The sequence below is a fragment of the Mauremys reevesii genome, unplaced genomic scaffold, assembly GCF_016161935.1.
Source record: "Mauremys reevesii isolate NIE-2019 unplaced genomic scaffold, ASM1616193v1 Contig8, whole genome shotgun sequence".
NCBI lineage: Eukaryota > Metazoa > Chordata > Testudines > Geoemydidae > Mauremys > Mauremys reevesii.
The window spans coordinates 10,445-27,451 of record NW_024100895.1 but is presented as its reverse complement, the minus strand read 5'-3'; the positions used below and the strand labels follow the sequence as shown (position 1 = coordinate 27,451).

The window sequence follows — 17,007 nt, the reverse complement described above, 5'->3', positions numbered from 1 at the left end:
CACCAACGCCAACGTCCACCTCAACCCTAACACCAACCACCATCCTAACGCCAACGCCACCTCCAATCCCAACGCCAACCCTAACACCAACCACCATCCTAACGCCAACGCCAACGCCACCTCCAATCCCAACGCCAACCCTAACACCCACCCCAACGTCCACCTCAACCCTAACACCAACCACCATCCTAACGCCAACGCCACCTCCAATCCCAACGCCAACCCTAACACCAACCACCAACCCTAACGCCAACGCCAACACCTACTCCAATCCCAACGCCAACCCTAACACCAACCCCAACATCCACCTCAACCCTAACACCAACCACCATCCTAACGCCAGCGCCACCTCCAATCCCAACGCCAACCCTAACACCAACCTCAACCCTAACACCAACCACCATCCTACCCCCAACGCCTACGCCACCTCCAATCCCAACGCCAACCCTAACGCCAACCACAGTCCTAACGCCAACACCTACTCCAATCCCAGCGCCAACCTAATACCAACCCCAACATCCACCCCAACCCTAACACCAACCCCAACGTCCACCTCAACCCTAACACCAACCCCAACGTCCACCTCAACCCTAACACCAACCACCATCCTAACACCAACGCCAACGCCACCTCCAATCCCAACGCCAACCTCAACCCTAACACCAACCACCATCCTAACGCCAACACCTACTCCAATCCCAGCGTCAACCCTAATACCAACCCCAACATCCACCCCAACCCTAACACCAACCACCATCCTAACACCAACGCCAACGCCACCTCCAATCCCAACGCCAACCCTAACACCAACCACCATCCTAACACCAACCCCAACGTCCACCTCAACCCTAACACCAACCCCAACGTCCACCTCAACCCTAACACCAACCACCATCCTAACACCAACCCCAACGTCCACCTCAACCCTAACACCAACCCCAACGTCCACCTCAACCCTAACACCAACCCCAACGCCTACTGTAATCCCAGTGTCAACCCTAAAACCAACCCCAACATCCACCCCAACCCTAACACCAACCACCATCCTAACGCCAACGCCTACTCCAATCCCAACGCCAACCCTAACACCAACCCCAACGTCCACCTCAACCCTAACACCAACCACCATCCTAACACCAACGCCAACGTCCACCTCAACCCTAACACCAACCCCAACCCTAACACCAATGCCAAAGCCTACTCCAACGTCAACGCCAACTCTGAACCCCAACGCCAACCCTAACATCAACTCCAGCTCCAATTCCAACTCTAACTGCGACAACAATCCTAACACCAATCCCAGCGCCAACCCTATCACCGACACTATCCCTAATACCAACTCCAACGTCAACACCAACCCTACCACCAACTCCAGTCCCAACCAACCCTAATACCAACTGCAATCCCAATGCCAACCCCAGTCCAATGTCAACTCCCACACTAAGGCTAATGCCAACCCTAACCCCAACCCTAGCACCAACCCCAACGCCGATCTCAACCCTAACGCCAAGGCCAGTGGCAGCCCCAATACCAACCCCAGCCCAACCATAGTGCCAGCCCCAATCCCTGCCTGGGACCCATTTTCCAAAGCGATATGTCAGAGTGTTCCCTGCGCTAGTCGGCGCTCCCCTGTCCAACCCCAACCCTAACGCCAACCACCATCCTAACGCCAACGCCACCTCCAACCCCAACGCCAACCCTAACACCAACCCCAACGTCCACCCCAACCCTAACACCAACCACCATCCTAACACCAACACCAACGCCACCTCCAATCCCAACGTCAACCCTAACACCAACCCCAACGTCCACCTCAACCCTAACACCAACCCCAACGTCCACCCCAACCCTAACACCAACCACCATCCTAACACCAACACCAACGCCACCTCCAATCCCAACGTCAACCCTAACACCAACCCCAACGTCCACCTCAACCCTAACACCAACCCCAACGTCCACCCCAACCCTAACACCAACCACAGTCCTAACGCCAACGCCACCTCCAATCCCAACGCCAACTCTAATACCAACCACCATCCTAACACCAACGCCAACGCCTACTCCAATCCCAATGCCAACCCTAACACCAACCACCATCCTAACACCAACGCCACCTCCAATCCCAATGCCAACCCTAACACCAACCACAGTCCTAACGCCAACCCCAACCCTAACGCCAACGCCTACTCCAATCCCAGCGGTAACCCTAATACCAACCCCAACATCCACCTCAACCCTAATACCAACCACAATCCTAACACCAACACCAACGCCTACTCCAATCCCAACGCCAACCCTAACACCAACCACCATCCTAACACCAATGCCAAAGCCTACTCAAACATCAACGCCAACTCTGAACCCCAACGCCAACCCTAACATCAACTGCAGCTCCAATTCCAGCTCTGACTCCGACAACAATCCTAACACCAATCCCAACGCCAACCCTATCACCAACCACCATCCTAACACCAACGCCAATGCCTACTCCAATCCCAACGCCAACCCTAACACCAACCCCAACGTCCACCTCAACCCTAACACCAACCCCAACGTCCACCTCAACCCTAACACCAACCACCATCCTAACACCAACGCCACCTCCAATCCCAACGCCAACCCTAACACCAACCCCAACGTCCACCTCAACCCTAACACCAACCCCAACGTCCACCTCAACCCTAACACCAACCACCATCCTAACACCAACGCCAACTCTGAACCCCAACGCCAACCCTAACACCAACCCCAACGCCTACTCAAACGTCAACGCCAACTCTGAACCCCAACGCCAACCCTAACACCAACTCCAGCTCCAATTCCAACTCTAACGCCGACAACAATCCTAACACCAATCCCAGCACCAACCCTATCACAACACGATCCCTAATAGCAACTCCAACGTCAACGCCAACCCTACCACCAACTCCAGTCCCAACCAACCCTAATACCAACTGCAATCCCAATGCCAACCCCAGTCCAATGTCAACTCCCACACTAAGCCTAATGCCAACCCTAACCCCAACCCTAGCACCAACCCCAACGCCGATCTCAATCCTAACGCCAAGGCCAGTGGCAGCCCCAATACCAACCCCCAGCCCAACCATAGTGCCAGCCCCAATCCCTGCCTGGGACCCATTTTCCAAAGCGATATGTCAGAGTGTTCCCTGCGCTAGTCGGCGCTCCCCTGTCCAACCCCAACCCTAACGCCAACCACCATCCTAACGCCAACGCCACCTCCAACCCCAACGCCAACCCTAACACCAACCCCAACGTCCACCCCAACCCTAACACCAACCACCATCCTAACACCAACCCCAACACCTACTCCAATCCCAACGTCAACCCTAACACCAACCCCAACGTCCACCCCAACCCTAACACCAACCACAGTCCTAACGCCAACGCCACCTCCAATCCCAACGCCAACCAGAGCTGGCTGCATTCCCATCCCGCGTCTCCCCAGCAGCAGGGCACTAGCACCCCCAGTTTTCAGCCCACCCCTAACAGCTTCTTCAGGGCCCCAGGCGGGGATTTTCAAATGGAGTCTAGGGCCCCAGCCAGGATCCCTCCCACGCCGTGCTAACCCTTGGCTAAATCCTGCCAATTTCAAACTCCTCCCCTCCACACTGCCAGCTCCTGAGGCACCACGGAGTCCCGTCCCGGCAATACCGGGGGTGCCGGGGCACAGGAGAGGGGGCAGTCTGGACACAGGTGGGAGCAGATGGAGGCTTGGGGGTAACCCATTAACTGGCTTGTTTCTGCTGAAGTGAGGGGGGTGAAGCAGCTAACATTGGGCTTTGATTTTGCCATCAGTAGGTTCAATGGTTCATGCTGATTTTATGGAGAGGGGTTAACACAGGGGTGGGCAAAATATCACCCGCGGGCCACGTCCATCAGACCTTTTAATCCAGCCCTCAAGCTCCCGTTGGGGAGTGGGGTCGGGGGCTTGCCCCGCTCTGCGTGTGCCGTGGCTCTGCATGGCTCCCAGACACAGCGGCACGGCCCCCCTCCGGCTCCTGCATGTAGGGGCAGCCAGGGGGTTCCTCATACTGCCCCCCCACAACAGCAGTTCTGCAGCTCCCATTGGCCAGGAACCGCAGCCAATGGGAGCTGTGGGGGTGGCGCCTGCAGACAGGACAGCACCGCAGAGCCGCATGGCCGGTGCTGCGCCTCTGCATAGGAGCCGGAGGGGAGACATGCTGCTGCTTCTGGGAGCTGCTTGAGGTAAGTGCTGCCCGGAGCCTGCACCCCTGACCCCCTCCCATGCTCCAACCCCCTGCCCCAGCCCTGATCCCCCTCCCGCCCTCCGAACCCCTCGGTCCCAGCCTGGAGCCCCCTCCTGCACCCCAAACCCCTCATCCCTGGCTCCGCTCCCGAGCCTGCACCCCCAGCCCGAGCCCTCACCCCCACATACCCACCGACCCCTGTCCCAGCCCGGAGCCCCCTGCACCCCAAACCCCTCATCCCTGGCTCCACTCCCGAGCCTGCACCCCCAGCCCGAGCCCGAGCCCCACACACACACCGACCCTCTGCCCCAGCCTGGAGCCCCTCCTGCACCCCAAACCCCTCATCCCTGGCTCCACTCCTGAGCCCTCACCCCACACACACACCGACCCCCTGTCCCAGCCTGGAGCCCCCTCCTGCACCCCAAACCCCTCATCCCTGGCTCCACTCCCGAGCCTGCACCCCCAGCCCGAGCCCTCACCCCACACACACACACCGACCCCTGCCCCAGCCTGGAGCCCCCTCCTACACCCCAAATCCCTCATACCCAGCTCCACCCCCGAGCCCGCACCCCCAGCCCGAGCCCTCACCCCCACACACACCCAACCCCCTGCCCCAGCCTAGAGCCCCCTCCTGCACCCTGAACTCCTCATTTCTGGCTCCACCCCAGATCCCAAACCCCCAGACGGAGCCCTCACCCCCTCCCACCCTTCGAGCCCCGCTTTCGTGGCCCGCCATACAATTCCATACCCAGATATGGCCTCGGGCCAGACAGTTGTCCCACCCCGGGGTTAACAACACAGAGCTGAGCGCCAAGGGGTTGAGAACCAAGGCTCAGCTGGGGCAGTTGCCTGGTTCAGGCTCTCTGCAGACTCAGGCAGGGCCAGAAAAGTGAGGATCGTGGGGCCCAATTCCGTGGAGTGGAGGAGTAAATCATGTGGGGGGGCAGGGTAAATGGGGCCCTGATTATCCCTCTGCACCACTCTGGGGAGCTGCTCCCTCTTACACTGGCACAAGCTCCTGCTGCCTGCCTGGCAGGGAGGGGACGTACCGGTTCTCCAGGGAGCCCTCTGGGGCCGACCTCTCCATCGTCTCCTGGGGGAAGAGAAAAGGAGTGAGGCAGAGAACAGGAGTGGGAGCAAGCTCAGCACCCCCAGCCATCCCTGCTCCCCATTTCCAGCTCCCTCTGCTCCTCACCTCCAGCCCCTCAGCTCTCTCACAGCTCCCTCCCCGGGGAGCCCCTCACTCTACCACCCAACCCACATCCCCTCCAGTGAGCCGTTCCTCACCCGCTGTCCATACTCACCAGGGGGGCCTGGGGTGCCATGGGACCCCGGCACACCCGGCGGGGACAAAGCCTTGGATCAGCTGGGCGGGTGGGGAGCCATGGGGGTTGTGTCCGTGGGATGTGCAGGGCTTTGGGGGTGGCTGTGTGTGTGATGGGGGCACGGCTGCATGTGCCGTGGGGGTGAGTGTGACTGAGTATGTAATTGCAGGGCGGGGGGTGCATCGCAAATGTGCCGGATGTGTATGTGTTGTGCTGTGAACTGTGTACAGCTGTGTTGTTGTGCGTACGTGCACAACTGCCGGTGTGCTGTGTGTACTGTGTTTGTGTGACTGCATGTGTGTGGGGCTGTGTGTGAATGCAGTGGCTTTGTGTGTATTGTTGCGAATCTGAGTGTGTGCACACATAGTTAGGAGAGTGTTAGCGTGTGCGTGGTTGTGTCTATGTGACTGTGTGATTGCACACGCCTGGCTGCACAAGTGGGAGGCTGTGTGTATACTGTGCAGTGCGGTGTGTTTGTGGTGGCACGGCTGTGGAGAAGTGCGTGGTTGTGCGTGTGTAGTGTTCCGCACGGCTGTGTGCGTTGCGCAGGGTGCGTAAGACTGTGAGTAGATTCTGAGGCCAGAAGGGCTCGGCTGCCCCTGCGTCGCTCCGGACGTCAGTCTGCCCCGAAACAAGCCCTGCTGGAACTAGACTGTGTATATCTGTGTGCGTAGATACACTTGTGTGTGCTGGCAGGGCGGCGTGTGACTGTGAAGGGGGGGGCGGCGGCTCTGGCTGTGTGGTGTACAGTTGTGTGTCTGTGTGTGTATCAATGCTCGGGGGGGGTGCACAGTTGTGTAGCGCACACATGGGCTGGCCAGAACTGACTGCAGGGCGGCTCCATCTCTCAGGGAGATCCCAACAGTGCAGCTGGACTGTCCCCCCACCTCCCCACCGCGAGGCGCCCGGCCAACGCAACTCACCCTGTACCCCTTGTCCCCCGGCAGCCCCGGCAACCCGTCAAAGCCTCGGTCGCCCTGCGGAGAGAAGCGCAGAACAGCTCCCTGAGCCAGCACGCCCCGGCTGGGGAGACGCCCCTGCAGGACCCCCTCCCAGCCAGGGCACCCCATCCCCGGGAGGCGGGCTGGAAATCCCCACTGGGAACGAGGGTGGGCCTGTCTCGCGGGGGCCCCGGGGATCCCGGTTCTGAGGCAGTGATGTTCCCACACAGAACGGGAGGGTCACTGGTTGAGTTAGTGGGTCTCCGATGTGCTAGAGTGGATCACAGGTGCACGAGGATCACCATGCTGCATGGGTGGGTTACCAGGACAGTGCATCACCAGGAGATTCGTGCACGCACTGAGTGGATCACTCATACAGCAAATGACTAGATCGCTAATGGATCGTCAGGCTGAATGAGCGAGTTACTAGAAGAGTGGATTACCACTGGATTCATGCACAGTCAGTGGATAACCAGCTCAGGTGATCCAATGATCTTCAGTGCCTTCACCTCATAGACTATTGGTGGATTCGCAGGGGCAGTGACCTAGTGGATTACCAGCAACACAACCTACTGGATCAACACTGCTACAGTCCATTGGGTCGCCAGAGCAGTGACCTACTGGATCATCAGTGGATCTACAGTGCTGGGACCTAGTGGATCACCAGTCCAAGGAGGCCAGGCCCCAGTTGGTCCCTCAGGCAGGCTCACACCCAGTGCCTTGTCCATGGAAGCCATGACCCCGTTACCTTAACGCCAGGCTCCCCGGGCATCCCCCGGGCACCATCGGCTCCAGCACGACCCTGCCAGAGACACAGAGACGGGGTGAGAGGAGGCTCTCCAGGCACAGAACTGCCCCCACCCTGGGGTATCCCCACCAGGATCCACACACTTACCCTCCTTCCAGGCTTCCCCGGGGGGCCAGACAGGCCCTGCGGCCCGCGGGGTCCCTACAGAGAGAGAGGGAGGGAAAGGGTGAAGAGAGCTTCCCCCACAAGCAGCAGGGGAAGGAAGAGAAGAGGGAGAAATGGGGGTGGGAGCTCTCCAGGGTCCAGGGGGTTAATGGGGGCTCTGGGGGGTCAGATCAGGGTTAGGCTCCAGGGTGGGATGCAGTTCATGGGGTCAGGCCGGGGGGTTCTTCCCCAGTGTCTGAGGGGTTAATGAGGGGTGGGGTGGCAGAGAGCAGTAACAAAGGGTAAACAGAGGTGTGGGCAGCAGCGACCCCGGCTCTGGGTCAGGGTTATAAGTCACAGGATCCAAACAGCCCAGAATAAATCCAGCGTCGAACCAGGGGTCAGAGGTCACTTGCCAGCATCAAGGGTTAGACATCAAGGTCAGGGACCACTAGTCGTGAGTTAGGGTCACAGAACAGAGGTGGGGGTCACGGGTCATTCGCCCTGGTCAGGGGCCAATGACTGGGAGTCAGGGTCAGAGACCAGGGTCACGGGCTGGAGAGAGGTCAGGGGTCAGGGGTCAGTGATAGGGGTCAGGTTCCTGAGGTTAGAATGAAGGGGTCAGAGGTCAGTGGCTGAGATCAGAGGTCAGTGGCAGGGTCATGTCCATGGGTTGGAGCAAGAGGTCAGGGCAGGAGCCAGGGGTCAGAGTCGGGGTCATGCTGGGCTCCAACCCACCGATCTCCTGCCAAGGCCAAGCCTGTTACCTGGGGTCCGAAGTCTCCGGCTTCCCCCTTCAGCCCGGCGCCCCCTGGCTGCCCCTGGAATGAGATAGCAGAGCAGAGGGGGTTACATAGGGGCAGCACGTGGGCCCAGGGCCACAACCCTCCCCACAATCTCCCCAGGGCGCTGGGACCCACCGAACCTCCCAAGGCGCTGGGACCCACAGAACCTCCCCAGGGCGCTGGACCCACAGAACCTGCCCAGGGCGCTGGGACCCACAGAACCCAGGGACATGAAATTCCAGCAACACAGCCCCCCACCCTACCCCCTTGCCCCACACCCCAGGGTGCTGGGACCCACAGAATCTGGGGACATGACATTCCAGTGACACCAGCCCCACATACCCAGAGGAACACAAGGACATGAAGCCCTAGTGACTCCAGCACTCCGTGTCCCACCCCAGGGACAAGCTGACACGTCCCCCTAAGCCCTGACACCCGTCCCCACATCCCCAAAGCACCAGCCATCAAGTGATGCCTTCTCCCAACCCCAGCCCAGAGCAGGTACCTACCAGGGGCCCAGGCCGGCCAGTGTATCCCATGGGTCCCGGGGGGCCACGCAGGGCCATCTAGGGGGAAGAGAAGAGAAGGAGAATTAGACAGCAGCAAACCAGGATCCCAGCCAAACTCAGAACAAAGCAGGGAATAAGGGGTGGGATTAGAACAGGGCTGAACAGGAAACTTGGGGATCTAGAGAATTATTGGGCCCTGGGGGGATTAGAACACGGTCCCAGCTGGGGATCTAAGAGGGGGATAAAACATGAATTTATCAGCATCGATAGACTGGAGGGAAAACAGTGACACTCGGTGTTCTAGAAAAGAAGCGACAGATTTACTGGAGTTTTAGGAAAAAGCACATCGTGATGTCAGCAGGGTTCTAGAAGGAGACAAGCATGGTCCTAGAACGGGGGTTCTAGAGGGGTGACAAGTTGGGGCCTCATTGGAGGTCTAGAAAAGGGGAAACTGTGATTTGCTCCGCACTCGGGAGGGTTAATAAGGTTTGAGGTTTGAAGGGAAGATAAATCACAGTCTTAAGGCAATGATCCATGATAGTCTTGGGGTTCTAGAAATGCTTTGTTATACTTGTAAGGGTTCTAGGTGGGCATAGACTGTAACCCCCGTGGTTCCAGGAGAGCAGTCGACTGTAATCTCGTCCTGGTTCTAGAAGGGCAGTAACTGAGATGTTGTTGAAGAGCTACTTAACCATAAGATTATAAATGAACCTAGAAGGGTAAGAAACAGGGATCTGCTGAGATTCTAGAAAGGTGACAAACCATTATCCTGCGGTTCTAGAGTGGCAGTAAATTGTGACCTTGGGGAAGCTCTGGAAGGCACAACCACTATTTGGTACAGAATCTTAAAGAGTAATAAAAGAGTGACCCTTAACATGGTTCTAGAAAGGTAATAAATTGTGATCCTACTGAGGTTCTAGAAAGGTAACACCCCATTGGTATCTGGGTTCCAGATTACCAAATTTATCCGGGCGCCAGGGAAGAAAATAAGGCAGGATCTTTTCCAGGCTCCTTGGACCCCCTACCCTGACCCAGCCCCACTCTCCCTGCCCTGTCTCCACCGGGACTTACCGGGCTTGCTGTAGAATGGCCTGCGCTTGTGCCTCTTGTGCTGACACCGCAGGCCTTGTCTCCACCGCTGCTCCCAAACCGGAACTGGGGGAGGAAAGACCAACCTTCACACTGGTGCCATCCCTGAACTCACGTCGCTATCCCAGAACTGGGCTCCTGGGAGACATGCCCAGAGCCTCCCTAGAGCGCCAGAGCCCAAGTCCTGCTCTGTCCTTCTCACTTCATGGGGGGGGCGGGGGCAGATCACATTGCCAGAGCTTCCCTGGCCTGTTCTAGACTCCCAGAGATTTGCTGCAACCTATCCAATTCCAGGCTGCATTCTTGGTATTCCCTTCTCGTCTAGACTCACACATATCCACTGCATGCTCTATGGTTCTAGGTAATACAACCAGAGTGCCCATTTCTGTTCCATACTCACATAAGCCCACTGTGTATCCTTGCTAGTTCCAGGTAATGCTATCAGGGTTCGCCCTGCTGTTCTAGACACCTATAGACTCACTGCATCATCTTTGGTTCTAGATAATGCTATTAGTACTAGCCTTTTGGTTCTCAACTCACTGTGCTCTCCAGTTCTAGATCACACTACAAGGGCTCTCCCTTCTATCCTAAATTCCCATATCCCTATTATGTTAACTACATTTCTAGAGAATAGTACCAGAGTCCTCCTGTCCTGTTCTAGATTCCACACAGGCCCACCCATGGTGCAATCTCCAGTTCCTGATCACATATACAAGGTTTTTCTTCTGATCTAGACCTAGACATCTTCTCTGGTTTTAGGTAATATTTCCAGAATCCATCTAATCTGTTACAGCTTTATACTCTGAAATACCTCTCTTTTAGGAGTTACTCTCTGGGTTCTAGATTAAAAGATCCCCACTACATACTAACAAGGACTAGCTAAGAGAGTCAGCCTCCTCTCTCCCATATCTTAGATCCTCACAGATCCACTCTACAATCTTCAGTTCTAGATCACAGTACTAGAGATCCCCTTTTTGTTTTAGACTCCAGCTGACCCACTGTATCCTCCCCAGTTCTAGGTAACACCATTTCTGTTCTCTCCTCACTTTTAGATCCCTACAGGTCCATCTGTCCTCTCTGGTTCTAGGCCATGCTATCAGAGTTCCTCTTGTTTTACTCTAGACCCCGCAGGCCCACTGTATAGTCTACGGTATTAGGTATCTGAGTTCTTGAGCCCCACAGACCCATTGTATCACCTACTAGTTCTGGATACTGCTATCTGAATCCCCATGCCTGCCCTAGACTTCCACAGACACATCGTATTGTCCCTAGTTCTAGGTAACACAATGAGAGTCTTCCTTGATTTATTCAAGACCCACAAACCCACATTATCCCTTCTGGTTCTAGATCACCCAATTAGTTCTCCTGGTCTTATTCTAGACCTAAGAGCCTCCACCTTCCATACACTTCCTTGGTCCAGCTCCCACAAGTATTTCTTCTGGTTTTATTCCAGATCCCACAGAGCCACCCAAGTCCTAGGTCACACTATCAGCACCTTCCCCTGCTGTCCTAGACCCAAATCAGCCTACGTTAGCCCATTCCATTCCAGACTGCAGCAGCCCCATCATTAACCCATCAAACACCTCCTCACTCACCGGGAGCATGAGAGATGTGCCAGGGGGTCCAGGCGTCCCATCCGAGCCAGGGAGACCTGAACGGCCAGGAGGACCCTGTTGGAGAGAGAGACAGAGCGGGAGGTTATTGCATGGGGTGGGGGGGGCTGCGATCTTCCCCTCAGACAGTGCTGCTGCTGCCCCTGCCCTTCTCAGCACCCATAGCTCCCCCAGCGGTGCATCAATCTTTCCCACGCACAGTGCAAGTCTCACATTCTCCCAACACCCCGACATACACTGACCCTTGTCGGGATCTCTGGCCTATCCCCAAACACCCCAGGCCATCGGCGCTGCGTATGCACACGCATGCACAATCACACACGCTCACGCATGCACACTCCCAGGCACTCACACACACAGCGCCTTCCCCAGCCCAGGGGGCACAATGACATCCACCCCAGTGCACATTCACACCTCCCGTGCAAACACACGCTCACTCCTCCCTTGGAAGGGGGACCGCGGTCTCCCCCAGAGCTGATGCTGGACCCACAACCCCTGCCACGGGGCCAGGTTTCAGCTCGCACTCACCCTCTCACCAGGATCTCCTGGGGGTCCCGGGGGGCCCTGTGTGCCCGGTGGCCCCGATATGCCCTGAGGAAACACATGAGAGACACACAGTGAGACTAATGCACCAGCAGGGGGATCTGCCCCCGGCCCCAGAGCATCCCCCAGAACTCCCCAGACAGGCTCTTACCGCAGGTCCCTCAGGTCCGGGGGGGCCCTCCACCAGCATTCCCTGCGGAACAAGAGGCAGAGAACAGGGTTAGGCCAGCGACAGGCCCGGGTGGGGCGAAGACACAGTGGGCCGGGGCAGGGGGGATAGAGCCCCCAGCTGAGGAGGCCTTGGGCAAACACGGCCCCGGCCATGAGGTGCCCTAGAGAGACTTGGGACTGCCCAGGTGAGTTTGAAAGGGGAGGATCTCCTGGCTCATCCACCCTCGCCCACTCCCCCTATCAGGAGAGAGGGCCATGGGCTGAGAACACACGACTGTGCACCCTCCCACACACACAGACATATACTAACCCGAACATGCAAATATGGTGGCAGGCATGCACCAGCGTGTGCAAATACACACACACACATGCGCCGTGGAGCGTAACAGATGCACACGCATGGGAACTAACACCAACATGCAAACTAGATGTGCACACAGAGGCACTCGCAAATACACATTTGCACAGGCATACACAATTGTGCACAGTGACAGGTGCAAGCACTGACAGACAGATGCCAATGTGAATCTGCATGCAGGGGCCTGTGCAAACTCATGCACACACTCAGAGGCACATGCAACATTTGTGCACACACGATTTTTCACACTTAAGGTGTGACAATACATATACGCTTGTTCACACAGGTGTGTGCAGACACGCACACGTCCCATCCTGCCATGCGCACCCTGCCCCCCTGCATACATACACTACAGATCACTACGTCCATCGCACACACACAACCCCGGGGGCTCCAGGCCCAGCTGACCTGTGACAGGGCATGCAGGGCGCGCTGATCCCTGAATAGGGCAGGGGCTGAGACAGGACAGGAGGCTGGCGGGGGGGCGGGAGGGCTCTGTCCCATGCACAGCAGGATATCCTGCTCCTGCCACAGGGTGCATTGGGGGCTGCATGGGGGTGGGGCACCCCAGGGCCCGGACTATGCAGAGATGGGAAACGTCCAGCATGAACAATGGAGGGGCGGGTGGGAGCAATTGGTCTCCCCCTAACCCGTCGACGCAGGGACCTACCGGTTCCATGACGGCCGGCTCTCCCTTCTCTCCTTTGTAGCCTCTGACTCCACGCACAGCCTGGGGGTAACACACATATAACCGCAAAGAGGGGCCCGGTCAATATAACACACCCGAGGCCCCACTCTGGCACCTTCCCAGCCCTGCAAATCCCAGCTCCCGCACCAGGCGGCAGGGCTCATCCAGCACCACTCAGCTGCACCACCCCGGGCTCTGTTATCTGAGGCGCCCTATCCCCCATGGTCTGAGGAAAAGTGGAGTAAAGTCTGAGTCAAAACTGGTGCAAGGGCTCAGTGAAAATGGAGAGGGTCCAAGCAAGGTGCAAATAAAAGTGGGCCTCATCTCACTAAGGTCTGGGTAAAATAGGAGTGAAGTTTGAGTAAAACTGGAGAAAGCTCTGAAAACGGAGCAGGGTCTGTGTAAATGTGGAGTAAAGTCTGAGTGAAACTGGAGTAAGGTCTGCATTTCCGTGGAGCAGAGTCTGTGTAAATGTGGAGTAAAGTCAGAGTAAACCTGGGGCAGGCTCTGTGTAAGGCCCCAGGATTTTGTCCCAACCCTTCAGTTATCCTCCTGGGACCTAGGGAGACATGGCTGCCGTTTCTCATTGGAGCCCACCCTCACCCCTACCAGCCCTCTTGGAGCCTCGTGAGTTAGGATGCTCTGTTAGCTCTGAGCTAATCAACGCATCGCGACCCACAGCAGCTCTGAACGGAAGCTGAGGACAGGTTACATCACCAGATGAAACACACCCCAGGGAAGGGGGTCAGGGGGAAGAGAGATTTAAAGGCCCACATCTGGAGATGCCCCTGGCCCTAAATCCCCAGCCCCATTGAAATGGCAGCGTGGGGAGAGGGGAATTACCACATCCCTTTTGGGGGTTATCCCCCCAAATCGGTAATTGACACCAGCGCTGACAATACTCGGGGAGGTGGGTGAATAACAGATGGCTGTACATGGGGATGACATCACAGGGCGTAAGATGACATCACAGAGTGGGGATGCCCTGGCGGGTTAGGGGCATTGCCAAGGCAGAGGATGTCATGGTTACAACATCAGGTGTGATGCCATCGGGGCACGACGGGCCCATCTCTGAACATACAAGGTGGGGGAGAGCGTGCTGATGTCACTCCGAGCAAGAAGTGACCTCACAAGAGAGGAAACGCATCACAGGAAATGGAATGGTGGAGGGAAAGTGACACGATGGTCAGTGAGGTGCAGGGAAGGACTGCCAAAGACAGGAAGCAACCACCACACTGGGCAGGAAGTGAAGGCAGCAAACAGGAAGTGATGCCACAATGGACAGCCATGACCCCCACGATGCCGAGCCAACATGGAGGAAGTGATGTCACGACAAACAGGAAATGACCATGACACAACAGTAAATGCTGACAAGGATGCCACAAACAAAATGACACCACACAGGAATTGACAACATGGCAAACAGCGGTGACACCATGAAAAGCAGGAAGTGACACATCAACAAACAGGAATTAACACATCAGAAAGTGATACCACGGCAAACAGGAAGTGACACCAGGACACACCAACAAATGGCCACAAACAGGAAGTGACACCACAACAATAACAACACAGAGCCATGAATGGGAAGTGACATCTCAACAAACAGGAAGTGACACCATGAGACACCAACACAGGACCACAAACAGGAAATGACACCACAACAAACAGGAAGTGATGCCACAACAGGAAATGCCACCAACAAAAGACCACAAAGAGGAAGTGACACCACAACAAAGAGGAAGTGACCAGCGAAAGACCACCCATGAGAGGCCCGCAGGAGGAAGGGCCCGAGGAGACGTCCCCGTGCCCCACTTACGCCTCCGTTCTGGGGGGTCTCTGCGGAGAGCACGGGCCCCAGCTCCGATGGCTCAGCTCCTCGGGAAAGTCCTTATAGACATACTGTACTCCTGCCCCGTCACAGCTGTGTCCTCCCCCGTCACATACTTCTCCACAAGCACCTCGTCCTCACCCGGAGCGGCAGGGGGTGGGCTGGGAGCCTCCTGCCCCACAGGATGGGGGAGAATGAGAAGAAACCCAGCAACACATTAATGCACAGCACAGCGCCTGCTGGGAGACAGGATCAAGGAGATGTGCCGAAACTGGATCCCCCAGACCTCCTTGACTCCAGCCCCCTCTCGCCCGGCTCTAAACCGTTAGACCCCATTCTCCGCCCAGAGCTGGAGATAGAACCCAGGAGTCCTGACCCCCAGTCCCGAATCCTCAGTCCTTTCTCTGACCCCTGGAGCCTCTCCCCCAGGGTCTCCATCTCTTCCATCGTGGGATCAGCACAGAGGCGGCTCTCTCGGGAACCTGCCCTGAATTGCGTGGGGAGGCTTTAAGGCCTCACCCCACTGAGACAGATAGTGGGGCCGCGGGAACTAGTGGGGAGCTAGACCTTGTCCTGGAGTCAGCTGAGCCCCCTGCTCCTTCCCATCCAGCCCCTTAGCCACCCCTCAGTCCAACCCCAGGGCGGTTACCTCAGCCCAGGGCTCCAAGGAGGAGGGGGGAGTTGCCTCCAGCCCCGTTGTCTCCTCCCGGTAGTCACCATCGGGGTCCTGGTCAGGGGGTAGGGTACAATCCAGGTACTCGCCAGCCCCCCAGGGCTCCTCTGTAGAGGACAGCCCCACATCCTGGGTGGTGGGGGGTCAGCAGTTGCCAGGGCCGGGGGGAACAGGGTTGGAACAGCAGTCATGGGGGCAAGGGAGAAAGATGGATGGATGGATGGATGGATGGATGGATGGATATGCACATGGATGGATAGAAGAATGGATACGCACGTGGATAGATGGATGGAAGGATGGATATGCATGAGGACAGATGGATGGATGGAAGGATGGATATGCATGAGGACGGATGGATGGATGGATGGATGGATAAACATGCATAGGGATGGACAGACAGATGGACAGACAGGCAAATATGCACAGGGATGGATGGATGCAGTGGACGAACGGAAGTGCATGGAGATACATGCATGAGGATGGATTGACAGATATGCAAAGGGATGGATGGATTACAGGAGAGAGAGGACAGAAGTATTAGTAGGCTATTCTTGTTCTCCCCCCTGCCCTGGGTAAGGGGCAGGGGCAGCGGAACTGGATTCATCCCAGCTCGTTTTCCCGGACACACAGAGACAAACCGATCGCTGATGGAATTGCGCCCCCCTGCAGCGCCCCCTGCTGGGGAGCGACTGCCCCATGTCATTCAAGGGGACTTGGGGTGTCCATTCACGGGAAAGAAGGTGCAAGATAAATCAACACAGAGAGAAAATGTGGGAAGTAGGACATGATGGGGCCTTTCCCCTCTAGGGGGCGCCGACTCCCACCTGGCCCCACGGCGGGGACTACCTGGCCCAGGGGGGCGGGGAATGGGAAACGGGGCCTGTCCCCTCTAGGGGGCGCCGGCTCCCACCCACCCCAGGGCAGGGACTGCCTGGCTCAGGGGGGGGAATGGGAAACGGGGCCTGTCCCCCTAGGGCGCTGCTCCCACCCAACCCCAGGCAGGGACTGGTGGCTTAGGAGGGAATGGAATACGGGGCCTGTCCCCTCTAGGGGCGCCGGCTCCCACCCACCCCAGGAGGACTGCCTGGCTCAGGGGCGGGAATGGGATTTGGGGCCTTCCCCACATTCCCGTCTGCTGGTTTATTTATGTTGCGGCGTTTCCGAATGGCCCGTCACAGACAGACAGACAGACAGACACGAGCTTAGACGCACAGACTACGGGGAGGGGAGGAGGAGCATGCTCCTCATTTCAGATCTCAGATCGTGCTGCTCCCTTTGGGGTGCCCAGCACCGATCTGGATGCCTCGCTCTTGCTCTACCTGCTGGTAGCCGTTGCCGTGTTTCCTGGCGCGCGCGG

The 17,007-nt window shown here is 57.3% G+C and overlaps 1 protein-coding gene across 1 annotated transcript in view; it reads right to left on the bottom strand.

Moving 5' to 3' along the window:
• LOC120394804 (collagen alpha-2(XI) chain-like) overlaps positions 1-8,931 on the bottom strand; it is a 53,528-nt gene extending 44,597 nt beyond the window's left edge. The window contains exons 1-7 of the mRNA XM_039518952.1: positions 8,685-8,931; positions 8,158-8,211; positions 7,394-7,447; positions 7,247-7,300; positions 6,481-6,534; positions 6,088-6,178; positions 5,282-5,325 (exon numbers count right to left, since the gene is read on the bottom strand). Of these exons, the coding sequence (XP_039374886.1) occupies positions 5,282-5,325; positions 6,088-6,178; positions 6,481-6,534; positions 7,247-7,300; positions 7,394-7,447; positions 8,158-8,211; positions 8,685-8,741 (408 nt within the window). The 5' untranslated portion in view covers positions 8,742-8,931. The remainder of the gene's footprint in view (positions 1-5,281; positions 5,326-6,087; positions 6,179-6,480; positions 6,535-7,246; positions 7,301-7,393; positions 7,448-8,157; positions 8,212-8,684) is intronic.
• Positions 8,932-17,007: the final 8,076 nt, after the last annotated feature.